Source organism: Myodes glareolus, chromosome 25 (assembly GCF_982192425.1).
Source record: "Myodes glareolus chromosome 25, mMyoGla1.1, whole genome shotgun sequence".
Lineage (NCBI taxonomy): Eukaryota > Metazoa > Chordata > Mammalia > Rodentia > Cricetidae > Myodes > Myodes glareolus.
In genome coordinates, this window is record NC_142050.1 from 4,652,484 (window position 1) to 4,678,389 (window position 25,906).

At 41.3% G+C, this 25,906-nt stretch overlaps 1 protein-coding gene across 6 annotated transcripts in view; it reads left to right on the plus strand.

Moving 5' to 3' along the window:
• Dync1i1 (dynein cytoplasmic 1 intermediate chain 1) overlaps window positions 1–25,906 on the plus strand; it is a 311,008-nt gene that overhangs the window by 12,975 nt on the left and 272,127 nt on the right. For all 6 annotated transcript variants that reach the window (XM_085683897.2, XM_085683899.2, XM_085683900.2 and 3 more), the window contains exon 2: window positions 24,550–24,666. In XM_085683897.2, the coding sequence (XP_085540023.2) occupies window positions 24,559–24,666 (108 nt within the window). In that variant the 5' untranslated portion in view covers window positions 24,550–24,558. The remainder of the gene's footprint in view (window positions 1–24,549; window positions 24,667–25,906) is intronic.

A 25,906-nucleotide genomic window follows, 5' to 3' on the forward strand; every position in this document is an offset into this window, starting at 1 on the left:
TGCAAAGACGTACTTCCTTCCAGCCTCCCCCATTTTCTGGGACTTCGGTACTACAGATATGATGCTGAGACCTGGAACACTGGCTCTACACTGAAGCCTGGGAGGCCTTGACCTCAGCACACATCCTCAGTGCTCTGTCTGCAGTAAACATCAACCCTGAAATTCTATTAGAGGTACAGAGCTGAGGGCAGGAGGCTCTCAATCTCAAGATCCTGCTTAAGGCTCAACCTCTACGCTCTGCTGTTTCCTTGCCACATGCATGTAGCACAACCCATTGTTGTATTTTGTGCTTTAGGAGAGCTAGTAGTATCAGCATGGAAATGCAGAAAGAGTTACTGCTATGTCTGAGGACATTCTTTGTAAAGAAGGAGAGAGTTCTAAGATAATTTGGTGTCTGACTATGTCCTTGGCCGACAGATCAGCATGGCCACAGGTATCAGTGAACTTCCTTATGATTTAATGCAATGATTCCTAAGAATTTTTTTAAATTATGTCACCACTTTTTTGATATCACAGTTTTTGGTTGGCATCTAATGTTTTAATCATGAATTTTAATAGTTACCATGAGGATTGGGTAGATCTCAGTGGGCAAGAGTGTTTGCTGTGTAACCTTGAACACCTGAGTTCAAATTCCCAGAACCCACGTAAAAAGCTGCCTGTGGCAGCACTTGGATGTAACCCCAGCACTGGAGGGGCTGGGGACAGGAGCATCCTTGAGAAGTGCTGGCCACCAATCAGCTACAGGTCCAGTGAGAGACCTTGTTTCAAGGGAATAAAGGAGAGATTAATAGAGCAGGACAGCAGATGTCCTTCTATGACTTCTGTGTGTGTGAGCATGTGTGTGCACCTGTGAACACCCATGCCAACCATGTGCCTGCACACCACACGAATATACCACACACACTCATGCAAGCAAAAGAAAATAATGAAATTATCATGAATGTGATTTTTCAGAATATCATAGACTTTGACATTTAAAGATAAAATAACGGCATCCTGCATGAGTTCGATTAAAATATAAATACTATAGTAGCTATATATAGAAGGTTCCTTTAGCAAAGGGGTATTTTATAGCGTGTGGCCAAAACACACTAAGATCTGTACCTCCCTCCCTCGTTCCCTCACTTTGTTCCCTTTTTCTCTTCCTCCCTCTTCTCTTCTTCCCTTCTTCCCTCCCTCCTTCCCTTCATGTACTTCTTATTTTCTCCAGCAGTGTGCAAGAAATGCCTTTGTAAAAGGAGACAATGGTGGAGTCTACACTGGGACACATTCTCCAGCAAGCCAGCTTTAGGAGGGCAGATAGACAGAAATTGTAGGTCCAGAAATTAGTAGCATTAACTCCTCCCTTCATACTTCATTTAGACAGCTTCTGTGTGGCCTATGCTGTGGTACAGTTTCTGGAATTTCTTCTTTGTGGTTGTATTTAAGAAGTGGATGTCAGGAAGAAGTGCATAGATGGATGGGCCATCTCTAGCTTTCAGAAAAAGGTGGCTGTGTGGATAGCTCCTCTTTCTACTTAAAGATTTTCAGTAAGAAAAAAAAATCAAAAGTCATTTTTGTGTGTTTCAGACTGGCTGTCCTTAGCTTAGAAATCCTAAGATCATTTGCTAAGAGAAATTCAGTGATCCTTGGAACATTGGACCATGTCTGGAAAATTTTCCTTCTGACACTAGGCAAAGGGATTTCAACTGGCAGCTAGTGAGAAGAAGTACAAGAAGCTGGTGGACAGGACAGACCCCGCACCAAAAGCTAAACTTGCAATGATACCAAGGTTAAGAAACCCTTCTTAAAATTCTCTACTTTTCTCACTGAAAATTTCTGTACAATTTTAGCCTTTGACAAGATGACTGGAGCACAGCACCTAAAAGGCAGCGTGCAGTAGAGGGAAGACGTGAGGTGGCCTACCTACGGCCTGTGTGAGCATCGGTTTACTCATCTGTCAATAGGGATAACTGCCCAGCCCAGAGAGGGAGTGTGAAGTTTACTGAGAGTGAGGACACAGGCCCAGAGGATCCTTTTATTGGCCTAACAGCAGGAACCTTCTCTTCTCTGGCGTGGAGATGATCTTACTCCCCTGAAAACCAATGATAAGCTCTTCGTGAAAAACATTATTTCGGCTTACATTTATTGATGCATTTATCTGCTTTTCTTCTAGACTCTCAAGTTCCCCGATACATCTTTCTGTCTTCAAGCAGAAGACTCTGGCATATAGAAAACCCACATTAGGTTTTAATTGATCTGAAATAGAAAGTAGAATAAATCTCACGTAATTGTCTTGAAAGACTGGATTCCTCCCTTTTAGGAATCCTAAAATGTTGCACCAGTTGTGAGTCTGGTCCTAGTGTGCATTTGGTTTTGGCAATGCCTAGGGCTTTGAAAACCTTTCCTCCCTGATTTAAAATCATGTGGTACATCTCTGTGTGACAAGGGTGTTTGGGGAGCTTTGTCTAAGAAACAGCAGACAGGATGGTTTGGGGCTTTCGTTTTTCTCTATGAAGCCCTGAAGCTAATTCTTTTGAGATAGAGAAAGACAGACAGAGGTAGAGAGACAGAAAGAAACTCATAGAGGATACATGTTGACTTTATGTACATGTTTGTCCTAGGTATGCAGGTGTGCTTGTATGTGTGCACACATATGTAGAAGCTAAAGCTCAATGTTACTGGGCATCTTCCTCAGTTTTTTCATGCCTATTTTTGGAGTCAAGTATCTCACTGAACTTGGAGCACACTCAGTTACCTAGGTTGGTTGGACAGAGAGCTCCAGAGACCCTCTTGTCTCTGTGTCCCCAGGCTTGCACAACCATGTTAAGCTTTTGGGTAGTTCTTCGTGTTTGCACAGCCAGGACTTTACTAAGCAGTCCCTCTTAGAGACTAAATCTTTTGATCTGGTTTTCCATCTGACTCACTACTTGATTTATATTTCATGATAATGTCCTGTGTGAAGCCACAATAATGAGCATATTTGAAATGGTGCTAACGAATAAATGATGACAGAACGTTTATTCTCACTTGACTACAGACAATTTTCTTTGTGGAATGCAGACTAGAGTGTCTGCTTAGTGTACTGAAACTGTACCTATTTCTTTGCTGGACAAGATGTAGAGTTCACTGATTGCATCAGACTATGGTCTTTCCCTTAGAACACTGTTAAAGTGTTAGAGTGAAACACATGGACGTGTTTAAATGTTTATCAAGCTGTTGAATGTTAAAAATGTGTATCAGTACAGATGCTCTGAGAGCCTCGTCTCAGAACAGAGTTTTGGCATGTTCGTAGTTGGTGGGGTTTGGTCATGGAAAGGGAAACCGGCCCAGGGGGAATGTGTGCTTAGACGGTGTCCTCTTTCCAAATGGCCTGCCTGTCCTGTTACACCGTCCACCTTACTAGTATCAAAATAGTGAGGGGTTATGGGAAATGGTGTGCACGTTGTAGAAGAAGAACAAAGCCTCTCTCTGCTCACTTCACTTTCTGTGGCTTTGTTCCCTCCTGGAAAGGTATAGGTTACTCCCACTGGGAAAGAATGAATTGTGTGAATGCCTCAGACCCAGAGGAAAACAGGAGTCTGTTCACCTCAGTTAAAATGTCAGCTTGGATCTCCACATGCAAATACACACCACCTAGGGACAGTACAGGGAGGCTTTGGCCTTACAGGTTTCCTTACTCCCTCTTTCAAGCTTTTTCATATTTTCAATCCTGCTGAAAAGTAATCAGCACCTCAGACAAGGGCAAAGTGACATATCTCATGTCACTAAATAAAAAAGGGAACTGTGCTCAGTTTTCTTGAAGGTTTCTAAAATAAATATGAATATCTACCCATGAGAGCCAACAAATTAGAGATTTTTGTTTAAAGTGGAGGAGGAGGAGGAAGAAAATGCTCTCTCTCCGTGGCTTCTTTTTTTGCTGTGTTCTGTTTAGGATAGACCATGTACTTCAGGGACATTAGCAAAAATTTACTTTCAAGGATGGGTGAGGACACTGGGAACATCTGGTCAACCTCACGATTCCTTTCTGGGACATGGGGCAGGTAAATATGAGCAGCGTGTGATGAGTGTTTTCTCAGGCCTTTGAAGAAAACACAAGCCAAAGGTACTTTAAACGGGTGGTTGTGTGTTTCATAAACATCAGTTGTGTAAACTGATGTCATGACTGCTCCATAATATGGTTAAGGGGAAAGGTTTTATTGTTTATATGAGAGAGAAAACAGTCAGAGGCATCTAGAAGAGTTCAGAGAAGAGAAAGACATAGCCTGAACATGGATATGGCCAGATATCGGATATGGCCAGGGCTGTGTGTGAGAGAGTGTAGAACAGCAGGGACAGAGAACAGCAAAAACAGAAAATCAGGAGCAAAGCACAGAGATGAAGCCTGCAAACTCATTGAAAATAGCAGGGTTAGACAGCAAATGAATAGCTGAGGGGAGTAATTCAGGTCTGCTGAGGTAAAATAATACAGGGTACGAATTCACAGTCGAACCCTGGAGACATTCCATTTGTGGGTTCCAGAAAGCTGGAAAGTCCACATGCTTGCAATCACTGTCACAGACAATGGTTGACAACTGAGAGTCTGGGTAGGATGAACGGAGGGCTGGGTGGTTCATCTGGTAGATAGTCACACACTGTGTCCTCCAGTCTCTTGCTGGGATTTCCCCTCCCTCTGATACCATGTTGACTATTGCTTTCTTTTCTTTGTTTTGAGACAGGGTTTCATGTTGCCTCAGCAACTTTTGGACTTCTGATCCTCTTGCTACCTCCCTAGTGCTAGGATTATAGGTATATGCATCACCACCAGCTACACACCAATTCTTCGATGCAAAATGGGAGAAGTTTGAGGGGAGCAACACTAAGTTTGGGCTTGCATACTAACAAAAGGCTGTGTCCAAGAAGTTCGTTTTAGTTGACAGGTGAGGGGAAGATTTTCTGTTGTAACTCAGAATCAACACCATGGAGATCCTTCGTCTCAGGCTATTTATGAAGAGGACTAGGTTGCCTGTGAGGAGGGAGTTCCCATTTCTAGAACGTTTCAGGTATCCCCTCCAGTGAGAACTTGCTGGTTGATGAAGGTCAGACCACTATTTGGTAACTGCTACATTATTTTTCTCCAAATTTAAGAATCTATAATTCTATGTACTAGTTGCCCTTGCTCTGGTCAGGTTCTGCTGGTGGCCTGGAGCCAAACTGAAGCATTAAATGCAATAACTTATATCTACTTCTTTGCCCCTCTTACTGTTCACGTTTCAATAGTCATTCATTGCTTTATTCAACAAACACTCATTAAATTTTTATAATCCATAAGAAGGGTGTGGGAGCCCCAGGTGTTGCTGACAAAAGTTTAACAGTTAGCCGGGCAGTGGTGGTGCACGCCTTTAATCCCGGCACTCAGAGGCAGAAGCAGATGGACCTCTGAGTTCGAGGCCAGCCTGGTCTACAAGAGCTAGTTCCAGGAGAGGCTCCAAAACTACAGAGAAATCCTGTCTCGAAAGAAAAAAAAGTTTAGCAGTTTGTAGCAGTCATTAAAACCAAACAAGAAACCTTGATGTGATGCCTCGTGCCTATACTCCAGTGCTCGGGAGGCTGATGCAGGAGGATCATCAAGGACTTCAGTTCTCCTTAAGCTGAACTGAAAAGTTAAAGGTCAGTCTGGGCTATATAACAAGACTCTGGCTGCAATAATAGTAATAATAATAATAATAAAGAAACAATTTTGTTCTTAACGATTCTTATCAGGCCACACCATCTTGTATTTGAGGGTTCATTCTTTCATTGATTTATTTGTTCATTCAGTAATCACTTTGTCCTATTATACCTTGGTTATATTCACCTGATCTACCTTCCCCAAAGCAGACAACAAACATATATATCATTTCAAAGGCCCATACCCCCACCCCAGCGATACTCTGTTTCTAGTATGAGAAACAGAAAGCTATAACTTGGGAGATAGAGTTCACATCCTGAATGCTTACATTATGCCAGGGTATCTATTTTTTGAAGCTTAATTTCTCAAGTTTTCATGCTGTAAAGAAAAGGTGTGATATGTAAAAAAGTGTTAATTTGAGTTGTTGGCATCAGTTAACATACTGAATTAGATAGCATTGATTTAATGTGTAAGTGCTTGAATTTTTAAGGTTATTAAACGTTTAAAAATACATCATTTTCTTCTGTACTGCAACTGAACCAAAAAAGCAAAAGTAATTGCTCTAGGTCACCTATAGCCTGAGAGTACAGCTTGTTGCTTGTGTGGTCTCTGACCCCAAAAGCTCTCCAGCTGTAAGTACAGTCTGATTGAACCATGTTGTCCTAAAGGCACAGTCCCCCGCTTCTGTCACCAGCTTCCACTACTCTCCATTCACAGGGAGTTGCCCAGTTCCCATCCGAAGCTCATGTCAGTGTCTGGCTGCTGCAGCTCCTCCCCCACAAAGCCCACCCTATATTCCAGCTGCAGCATGCTGCTGCACTATGCTGTGCCCACTACAGCATGCTGTCTGCGGCTCCTCCCCCACAAAGCCAACCCTATATTCCCGCTACAGCATGCTGCTGAGCTATGCTTTGTCATCTCATACAGTTACCTCATTTCCCATGCTGTGTGGCTGGAGCTTTCCATCCCAACCATATTATAACTTTTTGAGACAGACTCCATTTTGATAATTTATGTGAAGTTTCATGCTATATTCAGGTCATTGCTTTTATTTAATAGAGCCTTAGTAAGTTGTTTTTCAGTTGAATTAACGTGAAGATAAATTTAACATCTCAGATCCTATAGAAGACTACAGGAGTTTCTAAGTCTCTGCAAAAACAAGTTGATCTAAAATATTTGAGGGTTGCTTAAAGTTTTTAATTTTAAACCACATTTCTTTAATGTATTCGGAATCTAGCAAATAATTTACATCTTTGTAAACAATTGCACATGTAGGTATGGAATAATGTGGAACAAAGAGACCAAGGATGGCTAAATATACCAGGATGAAGAAGGATTGAACAAAGGTAGCAGGCATGAGTCATGAAAGAGAAAATAAAGCTAATTCTTTTCCACGTAGTTTGTCATGGATTTTTTTGCTTTGGCAGTTGATAAGTACATAAAATAAATTTGATACTGAAAGTCTTTAATTTAATGAGAAATTCCTCAGTTTCTATTTAGAATTCCTATGCTAACTGTAAAGAAATCCATTAAGCCCTTGGGTATGGTTAATTTTGATGTGTGATTTTTTTATGTATTTTTAAAGTTTTTTATAATAGAATTTATAAAATAATTAAAAATCAATACTTTGAAATTTTAGATTATAATAATTGCATTATAAAGTAATGTGGCTCTTCCTGCCTTGCATGAGGGACTTTCGGTAGATCCTCAAGGAGTTTTCTCTTCCCTTACATTGGGTTAGCCATTCCGTCTTTCTCTTGACCCTTGCTCCCTTTTGAGAAAGAGTCATCTGCACAACCAAGGCTGGAGCTGAGGGTAAAGTGTGTTCTGATATCCCTGAAAAAATTGGGGTTAGGAACTGTGTGTACATCTGTGTTTCTTGAATATCCGCGTTCTTATATGTGGTGTGTCATGTTGAAGCTATGGATACAGACATGATCTGAGATAACAGTTACTATACACATGGGCATTATAAGGTATGAATTTTAGCTTTGAAACTAGATTATTCTTACATAGTTCTATTGCTCTAGCACTATGGAAATGAATAAACACACAACCAATGTAAATCTGCATTACACATTAAGTCACAAACATAAAACGCTGATTTTCAATTTTGGTTGGTTTCAAGAAATAACCTATTTTAACTCAGAAAGTGACCATGCACTATTTCCAAACTGTTTCAGAGTTCCATAGTGTCATTCCCCTGTCACTCAAACTAGAGAAGCTACTTTGTGCATCTACTCTATTTTGCAACATTGTGATGGGTTGAGAAATATCTAATTGTGTTGCCATTAAGTCAAGGAGTGGTCTGGAATATGGCAGCCTAGTAGAGAAAGGGAGATAGAGGAACTCATGTCAGTGGCTACTTTGCATATTTTCTCACTCCTTAGCATGATATGATTCTCCCACTACTATATTATTCTTTCTGCCAAAACTTGTTCTCTTTATACAAGCCTGTGTTCACTCAGAGAGACAGATGGTTGAAAATGACTGTGGCTAAATTAAAGTTTTTGAATTTAAAAAGAATTGCATGTAGTATCAGGCAGTTTTAAGCCTTTTTAAGAGAGGAGAAATCTGTTCTGAATGCTGCCTCATACCATGGAGTTTTCCATTCAAATATGGCACTGTGTTGGGCCAGGCTAGGCTGGGTATTTGTAGAAGCTTTTCAGATGGCCATTTGCTTTCTAAAAAGGTATAAAGATTGTGCTGATTGAACAAATCGCCAAAGCCCAAAGCCTAGAGAGTCACTCAGCATTTGTCCCGACATAATCTGCAAGAGTGTATGGCTTTCCTCTGCTTTTGTGATTTGATGGAATATTTACAAAAGATTAATATTGTAGTGACATCTTCCTCCATGGGTGTTTCCTTACAGTTTTCAGGGACTTAGTCGATGTTTTCTTTCTGTTTGCTGGCAGATGCTTGATTCTGTGGAAGATTTTCTCACCAGTGTCCTATGAGTGGGTTATATGTTACATGTTACACCCAGGTGGTGAATACCATATATAGTGGCTAATAGAAGAGTGAGAGCCAGCACAGTCTCCTCGTCAATGCTTGGCAGACTTTTCTGATGCCCTGTGTAAATATCTTGACAAAGGGCTATCACAGTCTGAAAATCATTGATTGAAGAGCAAAGATGGAGCTAAATTTAGAATTTAAAACTTACCAATTATAGAAATAAAAAAATTCTCAATTTAGCATCCACAAATGATAATAAATCACATGTGTGTGCTTGCCTATTCAACATCAACATCATTAAACAGTATTTTCTATTAGCATGTGCTGTAATAGTTCTAATCTATTCATAACCAAAATGCCTACCTATGGCCACTAACACATTTTCAAAACTCAGCAATGAACTGCCATCCCTGTTTTAAAAGGATGTCGTTTATGGTAGAAGTAAATGTCTAGTGTTATACTTGGTGAAATTCTTCTGTTTCCCTCCTGCCTACAGAGAACTGTAGGTCCTTTTAGAGAACAGAATCCTTCACTGTAGGGTGACCACTTACCTGGGTTTAGTGTTAAAAGTCCCCACTTCAGGTTACTTTCCATGGCTGTGCAAACTAGGGCTGTGGGTAACTCAACCCGGGGTCTAACCTTGGGTTGCATTACCATCCTCATGTCTCCTACCATTTCTTTTCTACTTTAATGTTCCGCCACATCACTTTACTTACCCTCAAGGTTGGTCATCTTCCCTACACCCCACCTTTGTCCACACTTCCTCCTCCACTCACCCAGGCTTTCTTGTGCCTTAACTCTTTTGCAGTGGTAAAATCCACCCACTCTGTGAAGTTTTGACCTCTATGACAAATGAGTCATCACAGACCTCATTGATTTATGGAGTTCTTGGTAACTTGCTGTTGTCTCCAGCTAATTCTTTATTGCTCACAGATCAAACACTGGAAGAAAAATTGCTGATGTAACTGAATGACTATAACAAAGAAACAATATAAAGAAAGGAGAATAACCCAATTAAATGCTAAGACAATGAGAGTGTGTCAGAGGACAAAGAAAAATATAACCACAGGCATGCATAGTCCTTAAGAGACTGGGCTCTGAAGAATCAGGTTCAATGCCAAAGTTCTTTGCTTTGGACAAACTTTACATTGTCTTCCTGTATCTCTAGTTCTCTATTGTATATTTTGTGGGGTTGGGTGGTCCATACTGTTGCATAGACTTAATTATAAAACCATAAGAATTCTCTGGTTGACTTGGGAGGCAGCTATGTGTAATTAAGATGTTGAGATACCTTCTAATTTTAGAAGATTAAAATAATTTGACTTTTTATAACCATACATGTTGCTGACTTACAGTAAAAAAATCTAATTTGCTACATTTTAAAACATGAAACATGTTTCCTCTAGCTTTCTAATGGCTCTTTGAATGATTTACTCTATTGTGGTTGTTTAAATTTTCTCTCACTTATAAAATACAAGGACATGGGCAGTTTGATGTGATCACCTTCTATACCAGGAGAGAGGAACAGGTAAGCAGGTCTACCAACTGATGCTGTTAGGCCTTAATTCTCTTCACAGAAAAACACAGCCTGTGTATAAGAACAGCAGGCTGACAAATCCCAGCCACAGCCAAAGCTAGTCGTATCTAAAGACTAGATTGTTAACAGACACCTTAAAAATTAATCCCCAGACTGATTGAAAGACACTTATTTTTAGATAACATTCAAATATTTTCTTCGCAACTCAGAGAAAACATCTCTAAGTGCAGCAGAGAACCCTGTTCTGAAGCACAGATTACTTTTGCAGTTTTAAAAAGAAAAACCAGCCTTCATTTTGATGATTTATTCTAAGACATTTGGGGTAATAAATCTTAGACTGCTGAATTTATTACTTGTGATTAAACAATAGAGGCTCTTAATTACCAGTTAAATGGATTTTGCTAACTAGCCCATTTAGAGCCAGAAAGTAGAGATAAAAATGTAAAACAGGCAAGAAAAAATGTACCAATGGACCTATAATGGCAGTCATTTAATAAAGATAGTTTAATAGGTAAAGTGATGGTAGGAGTGGGTGTTTGCTGCTGGGTGCGGAAATAAATTTCCTTCGTTGTGGAAATAGAAATGTTTCGGTTTGAGTTTTTGTTGTTGTTTGCTTGTTTATTTGTTTTGTTTTATTTTTTAACATAAACAGGGAATGTCTTTGCATTTCTTCTTTAAAAAGGCACAGCACACTGGTGAAATTTGTTGATGTTTGGAAGATTCTAGCATTTTAGTGAAAGCATGGAAAGCATCCATTCCTATGTAGTGGTTGTTTAGAGATGTTTGCTGAGCTCACTACCTGGTACTGCAGGTGCATTGCTAACTTAGCTGGGACCCTGACATGTGGAGCTCTAAGTGTAAAGGAGGGGAAATCACATCAACAGAATTTCAGTATCATGTAGTGCATGTCTCCCTTTCAGCATGCAAAGGACGTCAAGGGTACCGGTGAGCAGTTACGTTTGCAGCATGGTTCAGCATATAGTTACATAGTTTGTGGCATTCACTAGTGAAATTTGAGAAATAGCTTGAGTAAAAAGGTACCCTTCTCTAAAGCAGGACCCTCTTATGAGAAACGCCCCTCCCTATACACAGAAGAAAGACACAGCCTTATTTCACACCAAGAATGCAGAGCAGAATCTGAGCAATGGGTATTAGCAGGGTTCCCTAGTTTATTACCTATGGTTATCCTACCTTTCAAAAAGTTTTAATTACATCTATTTATTTATTTATTCATTTATGGTGTGTATGCATGTATGGGTGGGTGTGCATTCCGTTGTATGGGGTGTAGGGAGTTATAAATCCTTCCAGCCCCTAGTTCAGGAGCTCGGGTTGTCAGGCTTTGCAGCAAGCTCCCTTACCAGGTGAGTCATCTTAACCGCCTTGCTGTGACTCTTCATTCTTCATTAAATCTCTATTAAAAATACAGTTTTGTAACATGAGGGCCGGCTTATTGGGGTTTCTGTCCCGCCCAGTACCCCATAACCGGCAACTCCCAAGGAAAATCACACACAGGACTCCATAAGATTATAAACTGATTGGCCCATTAGGTCAAGCTACTTATTAGCTCTTATAACTTATGTTACCCCATTATCCTTATCTACATTAGCCACATGGCTCTGTACCTTTCTCAGCTGGGCAAGTTACATGCTGCCTCTTCGGTGGTCTGCGCAGAAGTGGCGGAGGGACTTCCTCCTTCCTGGAATACTCCTGTTCTCATCACCCCGCCTCTACTTCCTGTCTGGTTGACCTGCCTATACTTCCTGCCTGGCCAATCAGCGTTTTATTAAAATACATGACTGACAGAATACAGACAATTCTCCCACACCACAGGTTTAACTATTCATTTATCTTCATCCCCATAGGAGGGCAGAAGTCTCCTGTGTCATGTAAAACTTATATAAATCAAACTGTAATTTTCTCTTGTTAATCTGTCATTTGTTATAGGGTTCCCAGAGAAAGAATATAAGATAGACGTAAGGAAGAGATATATTTCCTCTCCTATACTTAATGACCTATGGAAGGATCTGGAGGGTCTGGCTGAGTTGAGATGGAAGGATGAACAGGAGTTGTCAAGTAATGAGAAATAAGAAGAGCATTTCTGAAATTTACCAAGTTAAAAGGCATGGAATGGTTTGATATATGGTGTCAAAACAAGAACTAGAAAGCAGAAGTCTCTGGATAGAGAGTTGGGAAAAGACGGTTTTATACACAAGAGTTGAGTACATGTCATAGAGAATGCTGTAATGGGGGAAGTTTATCCACCTGATTTGGGTGAGCAAAAGGTCACCCCACTCTACTGTGGAGAATGTATAATAAAGAATCATGATTAGCAAAAATAAAATAGAAGATGAAGAGAGTGTAGGGCCAGGTAACTATGATGGAGACTGCTATTGGATAATATGAATGGATCTGGATAAGGGATAGCAAGATTGTGAATTTTACAAAGTAAAATTTCAAGGACTATTGAAACAGCTCTGGTGTATGGTGAGTTTGAGGATTTGGGAGCAGATTAAGGAAAGTAGAAAACTATGAGATGACAACATTGTGCAAGAAGATTTATTGAAAGGTATCTGAATATGATTGCTTGAAGGAGGAAGTCCCTTGCTGTAGACCTTATAGCCATAACCACCTGGCCAACCAGAAGCAGGGGAGAACAAGGAAATTCCCAGCAATGGACAAAAGGAGCCTACATATGTTATAGTTATCTGGAAACAAAGGGGAAGTCTGAGGGTCAGGGATCTCTGAGAAGTCTGTGAGGGCCATGGTTAGTCTTATCCAAAACTGGCAGATGACATGGGGTGTTATGTTATGCATACAAAGAAGGTCACGGTCCTGTAAGAGTTTGTGTTTACTTCTGGTGGGTAGGCTTTTAACTAGAGTCATCACCTACTCCATAAAAGATAACAACATAGAAGCCAGTAGGTAAGAGGCACCTTTAACCTATTTGACGTGGATATTTTGGATGTCTACTTTAGGTCGAGTGTGATGCTGAGTTCCAAATGAAACTTACATCATGGTTTTTGGAGAAACTGCCTCTTCCCATGTGTTTCTTGAGAGGACTTAGGTTAGAAATTTCTTCTGTTTATACTGATAAGAATCTCAAGGAGTGGAGAGATGTACTTCCCTATTATGTAAAGTGTAGTGCTGCCTGGCTTGTTGGTTTGGTTACCTGGCCAGATAATTGGCCATGGCAGGTGACTCAGGCTTTCCAGATGTTTTGATGTAAGAATCCTTTGGCAAAGCCTGTTCTCTTCCTGCTGATTTTCCTTTTGATAGTCTCTAGAGGACTCCCATGTTCTTACTTGTGATTTCATTTTCTTGTTCTTTTTCTGCCCCAATTTTACTAGATACAGTTCTACAATACTTCCCTACAGTTGTCCAAACTGTTCTATGTCTGATTTTGTATTCATGCAAAGATTCTATTTGAAATCCTCATTTTCTAAGGACTCTTGATATTATCTAAGCATTTCCTGAGGGGAGATACTCTAAGATATGAATGGCTGATTCTCTTAATTGAGGGACAACTCCTTTTTCCAAGAAAATCATGTTGAATCTCTAAGTTAATGAAATGCACTGTAGGGGTCAGAAATAAAACAGAGATTTTTTAACTTTTTGGCAAAGATAACAATGGCTTTGGGGTTCTTTAAGATTTAAGAGCTCTCATTCCAACTCTGTTAACTAGATGAGGACAGATTCCCTATGGATTGATTTTGCTCTCTAGTATAATGGTCCTCTATGCGGAGTGCTTGAGTCTCTTCTATCTAATGTAGTGCAATTTCCAATGCTCAGATGTCTGCTTAAGGAGGCAATTTGGCTGTTCAGAATCAGGGAAGAAAAGAAGGACTGGTGGAAGTACACAGGCATGACAATCATAAACATAACTCAAAATTTCATCATGAACAAAGAAAGGTTTACTTTGAAAATATTGCCTCATTTCCTAGTTAAGAATGTAACAGGAATAGAATTAGGAAGTATAAAGAAACTCAATATCGATGTTTGAAATTCTCTGTATATGTTGAAATGAGGTAGTTTTTCTCTTGTAGTCATTTGTTGATGAAACTAGATTCTCCCTAGGTATATAAACCTCATTTTTCTTCAGACCACCCAACACTGGTTCTGATGATGTGCCTGCAAATTTCACCAGCAAAGACTTTCATTGTAATCTCCATATTTTGCCATGAGGAGGTGACAAAGAGTGGTAGAAAGATTGAACTAAAAGTAGACCAAATAGCATCCACTTCAAAAGACTTTAAAGAAGAGTTTGCTTTGGCTGTGTGTATGTGTACATGTGGGGAGATGGGCAATGAGGAGGAATGGAGACACAGAAATTTTTTCTTTGGGTGTTTGGACTAGAACCTAGGACTCAAGTAGGCAAGAACTCTACCAAGGAGCTATATCCCACCCCAAAGTGATTTCTTGGTTCATAGTACATACCTCTTAGCTGTAGCAAGTGAGACATCTTTCACATGCAATTCCTTGGGAAGTCTGTCTCAAGACCTTACCCTCCTTCAATCTATTACTCTCCCTGGTATGTATCAGAGCTCATAAATTTCCTGGTATTTCTAAACAGTTTGCTGTTGTAGAGTTTCTGTATCCAATCTGTATTTCTGTGGTTGGCCATTTTACTCCTGTGTCTTTCCCTTAAAAGAAAGAACTCAGATTTGTTCTTTAGGGTTCTGTCTTAAATAATGACATTTTAAGAAAATGTCCCTGTAAGTGTGGGAATGAACCTCACAGTGCTAGGATCAGGTTAAATAAGAGTGCAGCTTGGGCTCCTTTCAGGCTCTAACACACACTTACTACCTTAAGTGGCAAGGCTATTTCCATAGCAACGCTAAGATGCTGTCTGTCATTTTTCATTGTGTTGACATTTGCAAGGAGGATATAAAATAAATCTTGAGTTTAGCTGCTTATGTCTAAGTAAAATTCAGGACAAAGGTATCACATCACTGGTGATGATATCAAACTCCATTTCTTCATAATCATATCTTAAAAAGAAACTGTATGCCTAAGATTGTCCTTCATGAATCTCAAGAGATACTAACATTCCTAAACTTCTGCTCTTTGTGTGGCCAAGAAAATGCAGTTTTGCTGATGCCACCAATGTTTAGTGATTGTCTTAAGAAAAAGCCTTGCTATGATTGTGTGAATCATGAGTTCAAAATGTTGCCTCTTGTTTTCCTAAGTACTGTTTGTTCTCCGTTGAGACAGCAACGGAAAGACTATGAATTTGGGCATTCAAGAGTTTGGCAAACTAAAATGATTTAGAAATACTGGGGGGTGGGGGAAATCAGTGATCTCAGAACATGGTATAAAAAACAGTAGGGAGAGTTGAGGTCCTTGAGGAAATGTTCTCACAGAACTAAATATTAAAAATTTCCCACTTGCTAAGCAGCAAGGCACCCTTTCCAGTACTGGGGATGGAGCTAGGTAGTAATGCCCTTGCCTGGCAGTAACATTCTTTTCCGGCGTAGATAATACAAACACATGGCATATACAAGACCCTGGGTTTGGTGAGATATTTTTCTAAAATCTATTCATGAGCTTGCCTTTATGAGAGCACAGCTGTATATATTGCTTACTAATGAAAAATTTGGGCTATTAAGCACAAAATGAAATCAAGGGGAGTTTTTCTTTGCCACTACCGCCATGAACTTGAGAGTTTTATAATACCTGGAGAGTTTTATGAAGATTTTGATAGTACCAGTATTTAATTTAATTTTTGGATATTAGATGATAAAATATTCCAACAACTTGGGGAATTGGAAAAGTTCAATATTTTCTAATTATTGATTTTTTTATCAAATAAGTATTGTATTTTTAGAAAACGACCGAAATTTTAGAAAAAGATCCGCTCAACATGGAAGATAGACCAGTGGGCTTTAATGTAACAGAAGTTCCATGCACACAACATCCATTGATTGATGTCGTTTCTGTGCACATTGAAGTTGTCCTTCAAGGAACCGTGCTAGTTGTCGGCTTTTGGTGTAAATCCCAGGAAAGGCCGTGGTTACTTTTCTCAGACCGCATATTAATGTGAGGCCAGATTTTCTTCATATTCTTTAGCACATCACAACAGACTGCACAGGAGCAACCAAGAGAGCCCATCTGATTTCAGTTAGATATTTAAAAGATATGTGAAAATGTAAAGCTGTCACTCTCTTTGTACTATTTTTTGTATAAGATGTTTTTAAAATGTGTCCTAAAATCCAACAAAATAATTTTATTGTCCTAAAATTAATCATTAAGAATATCTAAATTGTATTAGCTTTAGCGATTAACATGGTTTATGTTAATAGATATGACCCATAAACAAAAAGTCTTTTAAGGTACCTGATAATTTATAGGACCAATTTATAAGAAGGGTATAAACAGGTACAGAGAATATCTGAGAACTTCTCTTGTACAGGATAGGCCTGAATATTGTCCTATTAAGAAATAAATATCATTAGTATTTTCATAGTCTATTGATGGCTGTAAAAATCTAAAAAATAGGCTAGGAAAGTAGCTTGGTGGGTAAAGTGCTTGTCTTGAGGACCTGAGTTCAATTTCCTGAATTCACACTAAAAATTACCATCCCCACCAAAGGCTCAACATGGAGGAATGAGCTTGTCATCCCAGAGCTGAAGCAGTGGAGACAGGCAGATCCCTTGGGCTCCCTGGCTAGCCAGCGTAGTGTACTTGGTAAATCCCAGGCTGGTAGATTGACCCTGTCTCTGTAAAATGGTAGATAGTACTTAAGGAATGACCCAGATCCTATCCTCTGGCCTTCATATACACGTGTGCATAACACACAGTTTTAGAGCTGGGCATGATAGAGTACTTGCTTAGTGCGTGCAACGCTCTGAGCTCTATGTCCAGCTACAAAATACCAAATGTCCTTTGTAAATCTTTTATCAGTCATCTCTCTTCTGAGATATCGGTATTTTCTATTATTATTAGTGAGGAAGTCCAATAGCTGGTAGTGAAGACCTGATGAGAGCAACTGCTTTCGGGGGGGCAGGGAAGAGAACTTATGGTTGTGTGCTTTTTCAGTGCATTTGGCAACAGCCTGCGGTGACTTCAAGCTTATAGAATTCCAGCCTTAAACTTAAAAATACATCACAGTATGCCAGCATTAGAGATGGAATCTGCAGCTGCTGCCAAGCTAGACAACCGAAGGAAATAGAGATCAGTGTTGTTCCAAAGCCCGGTCTCGGGGGGGGGGGCTGTTACTGAGCAGCTGTGCACACACAGCTGACCCTGTGGCTTCTCCTGCAGGAGTTTGGTTTTAAGTAGGAATGGACTGTGGCGTGGTGAACAACTGGGAACTCAAGAGGATCGGGTCTTACTCTTGGAGTTCAGATATGCGGAAGGTTTGCATTTCCCCGTGGATGTGGAGGAACTTGAGACTGTGCATGAGATGTCAGGGAGGCTGCAAAGACTCATGACTGTGACTGTATTTGCCTTCCTCCCTCAGTCTACCTTTTCCTTTCTTTAATTTTCTCATTTTCTCATTCCCCCTTCTGCCATTCTGTCCGCTGTTGAAACTCATGCTCCCTGGGGGCAAGTGGGCAGTACAGAGTAGGCTCTCTGTCCATATTCTTATCTAAGTCCTGGGTTCTTAGAAGAGTTCATTCAATCTAATGCATTTAAGGTTAGAAAAAGCTTTTCCTTTGTGTCCCGCCTCTCACCAACCTTCTGCTTTTGCTTCACTTAGTCGTCTCTTGTAGGTAGAAGTCTTTCTGTTTTCTCTGAAGTGACTTAGGCTTTCAGACACACATATTGACTTCCCTGGCTCCTGGGCTTCTGATATTAATTCAGTAATGTGCTGAGCCTGTAATGTGTGACCTACTCTCCTAGCAACACTGTCTAAGTGTTTGCTGGGAGCACTGAATGATGAACTAGAGTGAGATTTGTAATGCATGATAAGATTGTCATGAAAATAATACTACTAATAATTGATAGTAGTGATGTAACAATAATAGTAATAATTAATAATAATAACAGAAATGCAGCAAAGTTGATGTCTTAGTTGAAGAACTGTTGCTGTGATGAAACACTGTGATGAAAGCAACTTGGGAAGGAAAAAGTGTGTCTGGCTCACGCTCCCACACCATAGTCCATCACTGAAGGAAGGAAAGGGTGTGTCTGGCTCATGCTTCCCCACCGCTGTTCATCATCACTGAAGGAAGTCATGGCAGGAACTCAAACAGGGCAAGAACCTGGAGGCAGGAGCTGATGTGGATGCCATCGGTGTGTGCTGCTTACTGGCTGGCTCAACATGTCTTGCTCAGTCTGCTTTCTTATAGAACCCAGGACCACCATCCCAGGGATGACACCACCCACAATGGGTTGGTTGGGTCCTCTCCCGTCAATCACTAATTAAGAAAATCCTTTTCAAGCTTGCCTACTGCCCAATCTTATGAAGACATTTGCTAACTGAGGTCCCCTCCTGCCAAAGGAGTTCAGCTTGTGTCAAGTTGACATCAGCCATCCAGCACTGTGGAGGGAATGAAAGAGCCCTGGCCGAAGAGACACAAAGTCCTGCAAGCATTTAATATTTGTCAGGCATTGTTGTGAGCTCTTTACTTACATTAATTTTGATCAAAAGCTTGGCAGTTTGCTGTGATCACTGACAGAGACCGAAATGATAAGAACTGAGGCCAAGGGTGGTGTGCGTGGAGTTGAGTGAGACCGAATATGAAGCAGGAGCCGAGAAACGAACCTGGGAACAACAAGACGGCATTCGGGACTGATGGGACATGAAAAAGTCAGATGGGGTGTGACTGGTGTTTGGAATCCAGAGGAAATGGAGCAGATGAGTTGAATTTGAATTGTCTGTTTTGGAGTCAGTGTCATTAGGTGGATGAAGAAACAGAAAAGGTGAGGTAGGTGTGTGTGTGTTCCATTATATTGATGCTTTCAATTATATAGAAGATTTCGGGGTGAGAGATCGGGTGTGGGAGGTTAAGGAATGTGGGAAGGATGTGTTAAGCAATGAACACAAGTGAAAAAGAGTACATTATGAGAGACTCTGATGTGAGAGGAAACGAGATTATGGATTATGGAATTCTCCTATGGAGATCAGAGGAGGCACAGGTGGGGAGGTGCATTGGTTGATCCCAGAAGAGAGGGAATTGAGTGAAACTTGGCTGCAATTGGCCCGAAACCTACTGGAGAGAAGTCACGGACTGAATAATGGCTGGGCGCATATGCTATGATTAATTAGGGAAAGCCTGTTCTTGGAGATACGTGTGATCTGTCGTCTTCCTGACCTCTGCAAATGAAAAACACCAGCTTCTCGTGTGTGTGAAGAGAACAATAGGTGGCAAGGTGGCTCTGACTCATATTTTTTGTTTTCTGGGTTTTTATCAACTTTTTTTTATCCTTTGTGGATTTCACATCTTGCATCCCATTCCCGTCTATCTCCCCGCCCTTTTGCTCTGCCTTCTGTCCTTGCACCACCCCCAAAATAAATTAAAATTTAAAAGAAAACCCAAAACACAAGCCGACTGGTGTTTAAACACACGTCTTTAAACCCAGCACTTGGGAGACAGAGGCAGGTGGATCTTTGTGAGTTCAAGGCCAACCTGGTCTGTAAGAACTAGTTCCAGGACAGCTAGGGCTGTTACACTGAGAAACCCTGTCTCGAAAAACCAAAAAGAAAACAAAGAAAAAACAAAAACAAAACAAAAAAATCTCGATGTGATAGCTGTAGTGAGCATAGTATACCCTGTAGTCCTTGTAAGTGTCCATGAAATGAGCCAGTGGTCTGGTTCGAGACCTCTGGCTTCTGTCACACTATTGCTTCTGGGCCCCTCCCTGGGACTTCTCTTGAATATCCCATTGTTACCTGGTGTCATGGAGGTCCTGCAGCTTTGGGTCTGTAGGCCAGCTCCAATGAGTGCTCTAGCAGTTCACAGTTGAGGAGGATGTTGGGGTCGGCTGACTCCTAAGCTCTAGTTCTGGGCTTGGGTGGTAGCTGAGTTGGTCACCCCTCCAGCTTTCCGTCACCACCCAGGCAAGCTCTTCCACACTGTCCCAGCGGGCTCACTCAGTGCAGCAGACAGCAAGGAGCGAGCGGGACCAGTTCTCCTGCTGTCATGCTCGCGGAAGCAGCTCATCACACCCACAGCACCAGGCCCAGCTCTACTGTTTTGCCCAAGCAAGATGCAGAGCCCACTCTCCTGAATGCTGCAGTTAGTGAGGGGCAGGGCTCTCCTAACTGCTGCAGGTGACCAGGAGTGGGAGCAGCATCTTTTCCTTACCCGTGCCACCACATGGCATATGAGGGAGAGGCATATGAGGAGAGAGTCAGCTCTCCTGCTCTCATGACCTCAGGGAGGGCTTACCTGCACCTCTCCAATAGGATCAGCTCTAGTGTGGTTTGTATTTTTTGGCCTGAGAATGTCAGATTGCCATGGCTCTTTCTCTCACACACCTCAAGTTTTGTGCCTCCTCCTAAGCACAGTTGTTCCATTTGATGTGCAGGAGAGCTAGAGGGTGGGACTGGCAATCCTCTGGGAGGTTCTGCAGAGGTTGGTGCTGATGCTGTGTTTAAGCCACTGTGGAAGGCATCACACTATGTGTGAAAACCCATTCCTTTTCCAACCTACATACCTTTCAAACCATTTATTCTATTAAGATTTCTTATTCCCCTGGGGGTTAATGCTAAGTAACTGGCTTGGAATGGGTCCAAATAATCAATAAGTAGTCAGGTCCTCTGGAGCTGTGTCCTTCCATAGGGCGGCTTCACTATGGTTAAAGGAAATGAGCTTTTGAACTTGCCTGCTTAATGCACTCTGTAAATCTCTTCCATGCCTTTTGTGCTGTCTGGATAATATTATTTCTATGGCTTAGATGTTAACATTAGTAATTAGTGTCATCAGGCACACCCACTGCCTGCCTGCTCCTGCTGCCTCCTTAGCCTGTGCCTTGCAAAGGAGACAAGCTGATTGCTCTTGTGATTGAACTTTGCAGCTATAGTGTCCTCCATAAAACTAAACCTGTCAATAGTCAGTCATGGATTGGAGATGAGCTCCTGGGGCATCCTACCCCTCCCTGTTGAGCTGTTAGTTACTTCTGGGTTCTAAGGGAGAGACAGCCAGTGTCTTAAGCTGTGTACATACTGGTGATCCCAGAAGATACCAACAAATACCAGTAGATAATTCCAAAGTTTTGGTCACAGAGACACTCCTAGTTAAAACTAGTGGGTCATAAAACAAAGAAAAAGGCATGAAGGAGAGAAAGAAATTTGTCAGGAGGAGGGAAGGATTGTCAACATTGGGTGGGCGAGAAATAGAAGATGGGGATGCGAATGAGTAATCAGCATGCATTACATATGTACGTGTGTGTGCATATGTGTTCATGTACACATGAGTAGTCAGCATGTATTGTATATGTACATGTGTGTGTACATGGGTAGTCAGCATGCATTACATATGTACGTGTGTGTGCATATGTGTTCATGTACACATGAGTAGTCAGCATGTATTATATATGTACATGTGTGCACATATGTGTATGTATACATGAGTAATCAGCATTTTTACATATGTACATGTGTGTTTATATGTTTGTATATGTGTATATTTGCATATGTGTATGTGTGTGTGTACATAGGAAATTCTCCAAGAAGAGGTTAATAAAGAAAGGGTCACAACCAGTGTAGAATGCTCTAGAATGCAGTCTGTTCCAGAGGATGGTAGTATGTAGCTGAAGTGTTGCTAGGCCATTTTGCCTGGGAGATCATAGGAGCTAGTTGGGGAGCGATGGAGAAGGGGAGATGTGATGCTCTAAGCGTTCTCCAGTCTGTATCAGCTTAGAACAGCAGAGCCACTGCTCAGAGCAGAGACTTTTCATATTTATATAATATTCTTTTGACCAAAGAAAGATTTCAAGCACATCAATTACAATGAATGAGTCCCCATTGGCTACGTGAGGTAACTTCTCAGACAGCTCCTGTAAGCAGTGCTGTAAGCAGGGGTCCCTGCCAGCACCCCACACCTTGCTGCTGAACATTGTGAGCCACCAGTATATCACTGAAAAACTTCACTTTTCTTCATTCTGTCACTTTTCAAACAAAGAAAGGAAGAGTAATAATATAAATAATAATCTAAACTGTAAGTTTCAATTCTCGCTTCACCATGTGGGATGTCATTTGCAGCTGTCCCTTGGGCGGGCACCTCTTCTCTGCTCTCCTTCTCAGACTATCCACATGGCTATTTACCCCTGGACTCCATTTTGATGCATTGGCTGTGTAACTATGGTCTCTGTCCACTGGTACCCAGATCGGCTGTGCCTATGATCTCTGCCCACTGGTACCCAGATCAGCTGTGTGCCTATGATCTATACCCACTGGTACCCAGATCAGCTGTGTGACTATGATCTCTGCCCACTGGTACCCAGATCAGCTGTGTGACTATGATCTATACCCACTGGTACCCAGATCAGCTGTGTGACTATGATCTCTGCCCACTGGTACCCAGATCGGCTGTGTGACTATGATCTATACCCACTGGTACCCAGATCAACTGTGTGACTATGGTCTCTGCCCACTGGTACCCAGATCAGCTGTGTGACTATGATCTATACCCACTGGTACCCAGATGCTCAGAGGTTGTTGGCTGTTGTGCACAGATTAAACACATTTTTATTTGATGTTTCAATTTTGGTCTTCTCCTTCCAGTATCTGTGCCATCTTCTTTGTTTTCTCAAAGCTAACTTGTTGTATAGAATTTTCCTCTTTTCACTACATATTTTTCAGGCCCACATAAAGGGCTCCATTCCCTGTCTGTGCAAGTCACAGCCTGGACCACCGCCTCTGATTCCACTTCCTCCCCAGTGCAGGTGCAGCAGAATCGACAATGCTGGCACCAGTCTCCCAGCAGCAGCCTAATTTCTGTCTGTTCCCATTATCACACAGGCTTGAACTAACTCCTCCTTTAGTTTGTCACTTGCCATTTCAGAAAGCTGTTATGATTGGTCTGCTACATCAAATAGAACTCACTTTCTCTTTCTCCCAGGCTTTGTCATTGCTTCTACACACACACACACGCTTCTATTGAAGTCTCTATTTCCTTATCTGGATTCCTCGCTTCTCCTGCACCCATCCTCCTCCAGGCTTCTCCTTTTCCCACATCTTTATGGATCCAATGTTTCCCTTCATTTGTGACTCCCTGATATTTTTGGACATCCATTCAAGTTCTGCTAACTCCAGGATGCTCACCTTGGTCTACGCCCCAGATCTTTATTATTTATCTGTTGCTGGTTGGTTACTCTACGTTTAAACTTGGGGCTTGGGTGTGTGTAGTGGACCAGAGTAAAGGAAAGCGTGACTTTAGGTTTCGCCATGCAGTGTCTGCACAGCCTTCAGCTCTGCAGGTTTCTGCCTTGCTTGCTTCCAGGAAGAAAGATGGAAAAGCTTAGAGCCATTGGTAACTGATAACAATCTTCTCCAAACCTCTAGTTTGTGAAAATGCTTCTGGCCCCAATATCATGAACATTGTCATGACAATGTTAAAGTTCAACTTCAGAGCTGCAGCGATAGCTTAGCAGTTAGGGAACTCGCTGCTGTTTCAGAGAACGCAGGTTCGTGTCTCGGCACCCACACAGCTCATAACCACCTGCAACTCCTTTTGTCCTCTGCAGACTCAAAGCTGCATGTGGTACACATATGTATGTGAAGACAAAACAATCATACACATGAAATAACTATTTTATAATAAGATAAATCAAACCTTATGTGGACAAACTTTCTAAGAGTTCAATGTAGGCTTAGCTTCTTTTGTTGTGTACATCCACACACTTTACTTTGAAAAAGGTCAGTGCCAAAATAAGAAATATTGCATTCAGTATGCAAATGAACATTTATAATAATAGTGTTATTTGGGAGATGAAATTAAGTGTGACAGTTGGGAGGAGTTTACAGGAAACAATTAGCATTTCAGGATGCATGTCATGTTAAGCAAAATGAAATTTTTCTAAACTCCACGGAGGATTCTTTACCCATTCTGTAGACATCTGAGTAGGGCACACACTAGGGCTCCTTCGTGCACTGTGAAGATGGATTGCTCCAATAGCATCAGACTTGAAGCCGTCTTTCTGATGGTTCCTGTCTGATTTTGTTCCTCTTTTCTTTTGTTCATCTGTGAAGAAACTTCTACAGAAAGCATGTTGCTCCCCTGGAAGTGAATTGCTATTCTTTTTCAACCAGGATGACAACATAAAATTTCTTTAGTTATTTATGGATACATAATAGGAAAAGAATCACATAGAGTTAGACCAAACCTAAGCTTTCCTCTTCTTCAGCACAGGCTAAATAATACAGCCTATTATTACCCCCATGTCACATTTGCAAGCTGCATTTCCTTTTGAATGATTTTGCAACGGCAACACAAAAAGATTACTTACAGAGTCTCACTTTCTCTCCATCCTTTTCTCCAAGGGAGCAAAGATGTCTGACAAAAGTGACCTGAAAGCTGAGTTGGAGCGCAAAAAGCAGCGCTTGGCCCAGATAAGAGAGGAGAAGAAACGGAAGGAGGAAGAACGGAAAAGGAAAGAGGTGAGGTGGGGTCTGGGTGTTGGAGGATCAAAGGGTCACTGGGGCCCAAGGAACCATTTATGTGGGCAGAAAGGAGCCCTCTAGAAATCTGAACGACGTGTGTGACGGCATGTTGTAAAATTTGAAGGGGATGTCATCTCTCCCGGTAAGTGCTCTCAGGCATCACCTAAGTAACTGGTCGTACATGACTCAAAAGCCTGCAAGCCCAGGTTCACCCTGGATTTGAATAGAACACTGAAAGTGGACCGTGATCTCTTTGCTGTTGGATGTTCTTTAATCCTTCTGGGATGTCCTTTTCTAGATTTCTTTGGGAGCAGTGATTGGTTTTATTTCATGGAACTGCTAAGGTTAGGATGGACTTCCCTCCCATTGCCTATAATTACGATGTAGTTCATACCTGTGTTAATGTTAAGAAGGAGAGAGAGACGGGGGGGGGATGGACTTTATATTTATTATTTATTTATGGAAAAACTAAAAGTACGAACATTTTAGAAGACAAAATAGAAAACAATGCCAATGGATTCCCAGTGATTCCAACACAGTGTGCATGTCCCATGATTGATAGGAATCCTCAGCTTAGTTGAGCAGTGGTGGCACACGTGTTTAATTCCAGCACTCGGGAAGCAGAGGCAGGCAGATCTCTGTGTGATCGAGGCCAGCCTGGTCTACAAGAGCTAGTTTCAGGACAGACTCCAAAGCTTCAGAGAAACCCGGTCTCGAACACACACACACCCCAGCCTCCACTCTCGTCGCCGCAACAAATCCTCAACTTAAGTAGGAACCCAAAGGAAGGAAAGTGGATAAGACAGAGCACCCTGTTAGGTACTGCAGCAGGAGGGTGTTTCCTGCTGGCACCAAAAGTTTTCTTGTTTATATCACCAAATAGCAAGGACCAAGAGGCAAGACAGATTTTCTCCTGGTAAACTCAGGAGTCAGACTCCTGACCCCAAATTCAAAGTCTGTCATACATCTTCCATCATCTCAATCCAAGGAGTGGTATAGTTTTTATTCTCCAATTTGTCATGACTATGGAAAAATAACTCATTAGAAAAGATCGTCGCCAACCCTACATTGGACAGAGGGCTGATCTCTAAAATATACAAAGATCTCAAGAAATCAGTCATCAAAATAACAAATAATCCAATAATAAAAATGGAGTACAGACCTAAACAGAGAACTCTCAATAGAGGAATCTAAAATAAGTGAAAGACACTTAAGGAAATGCTCAACATCCTTAGTC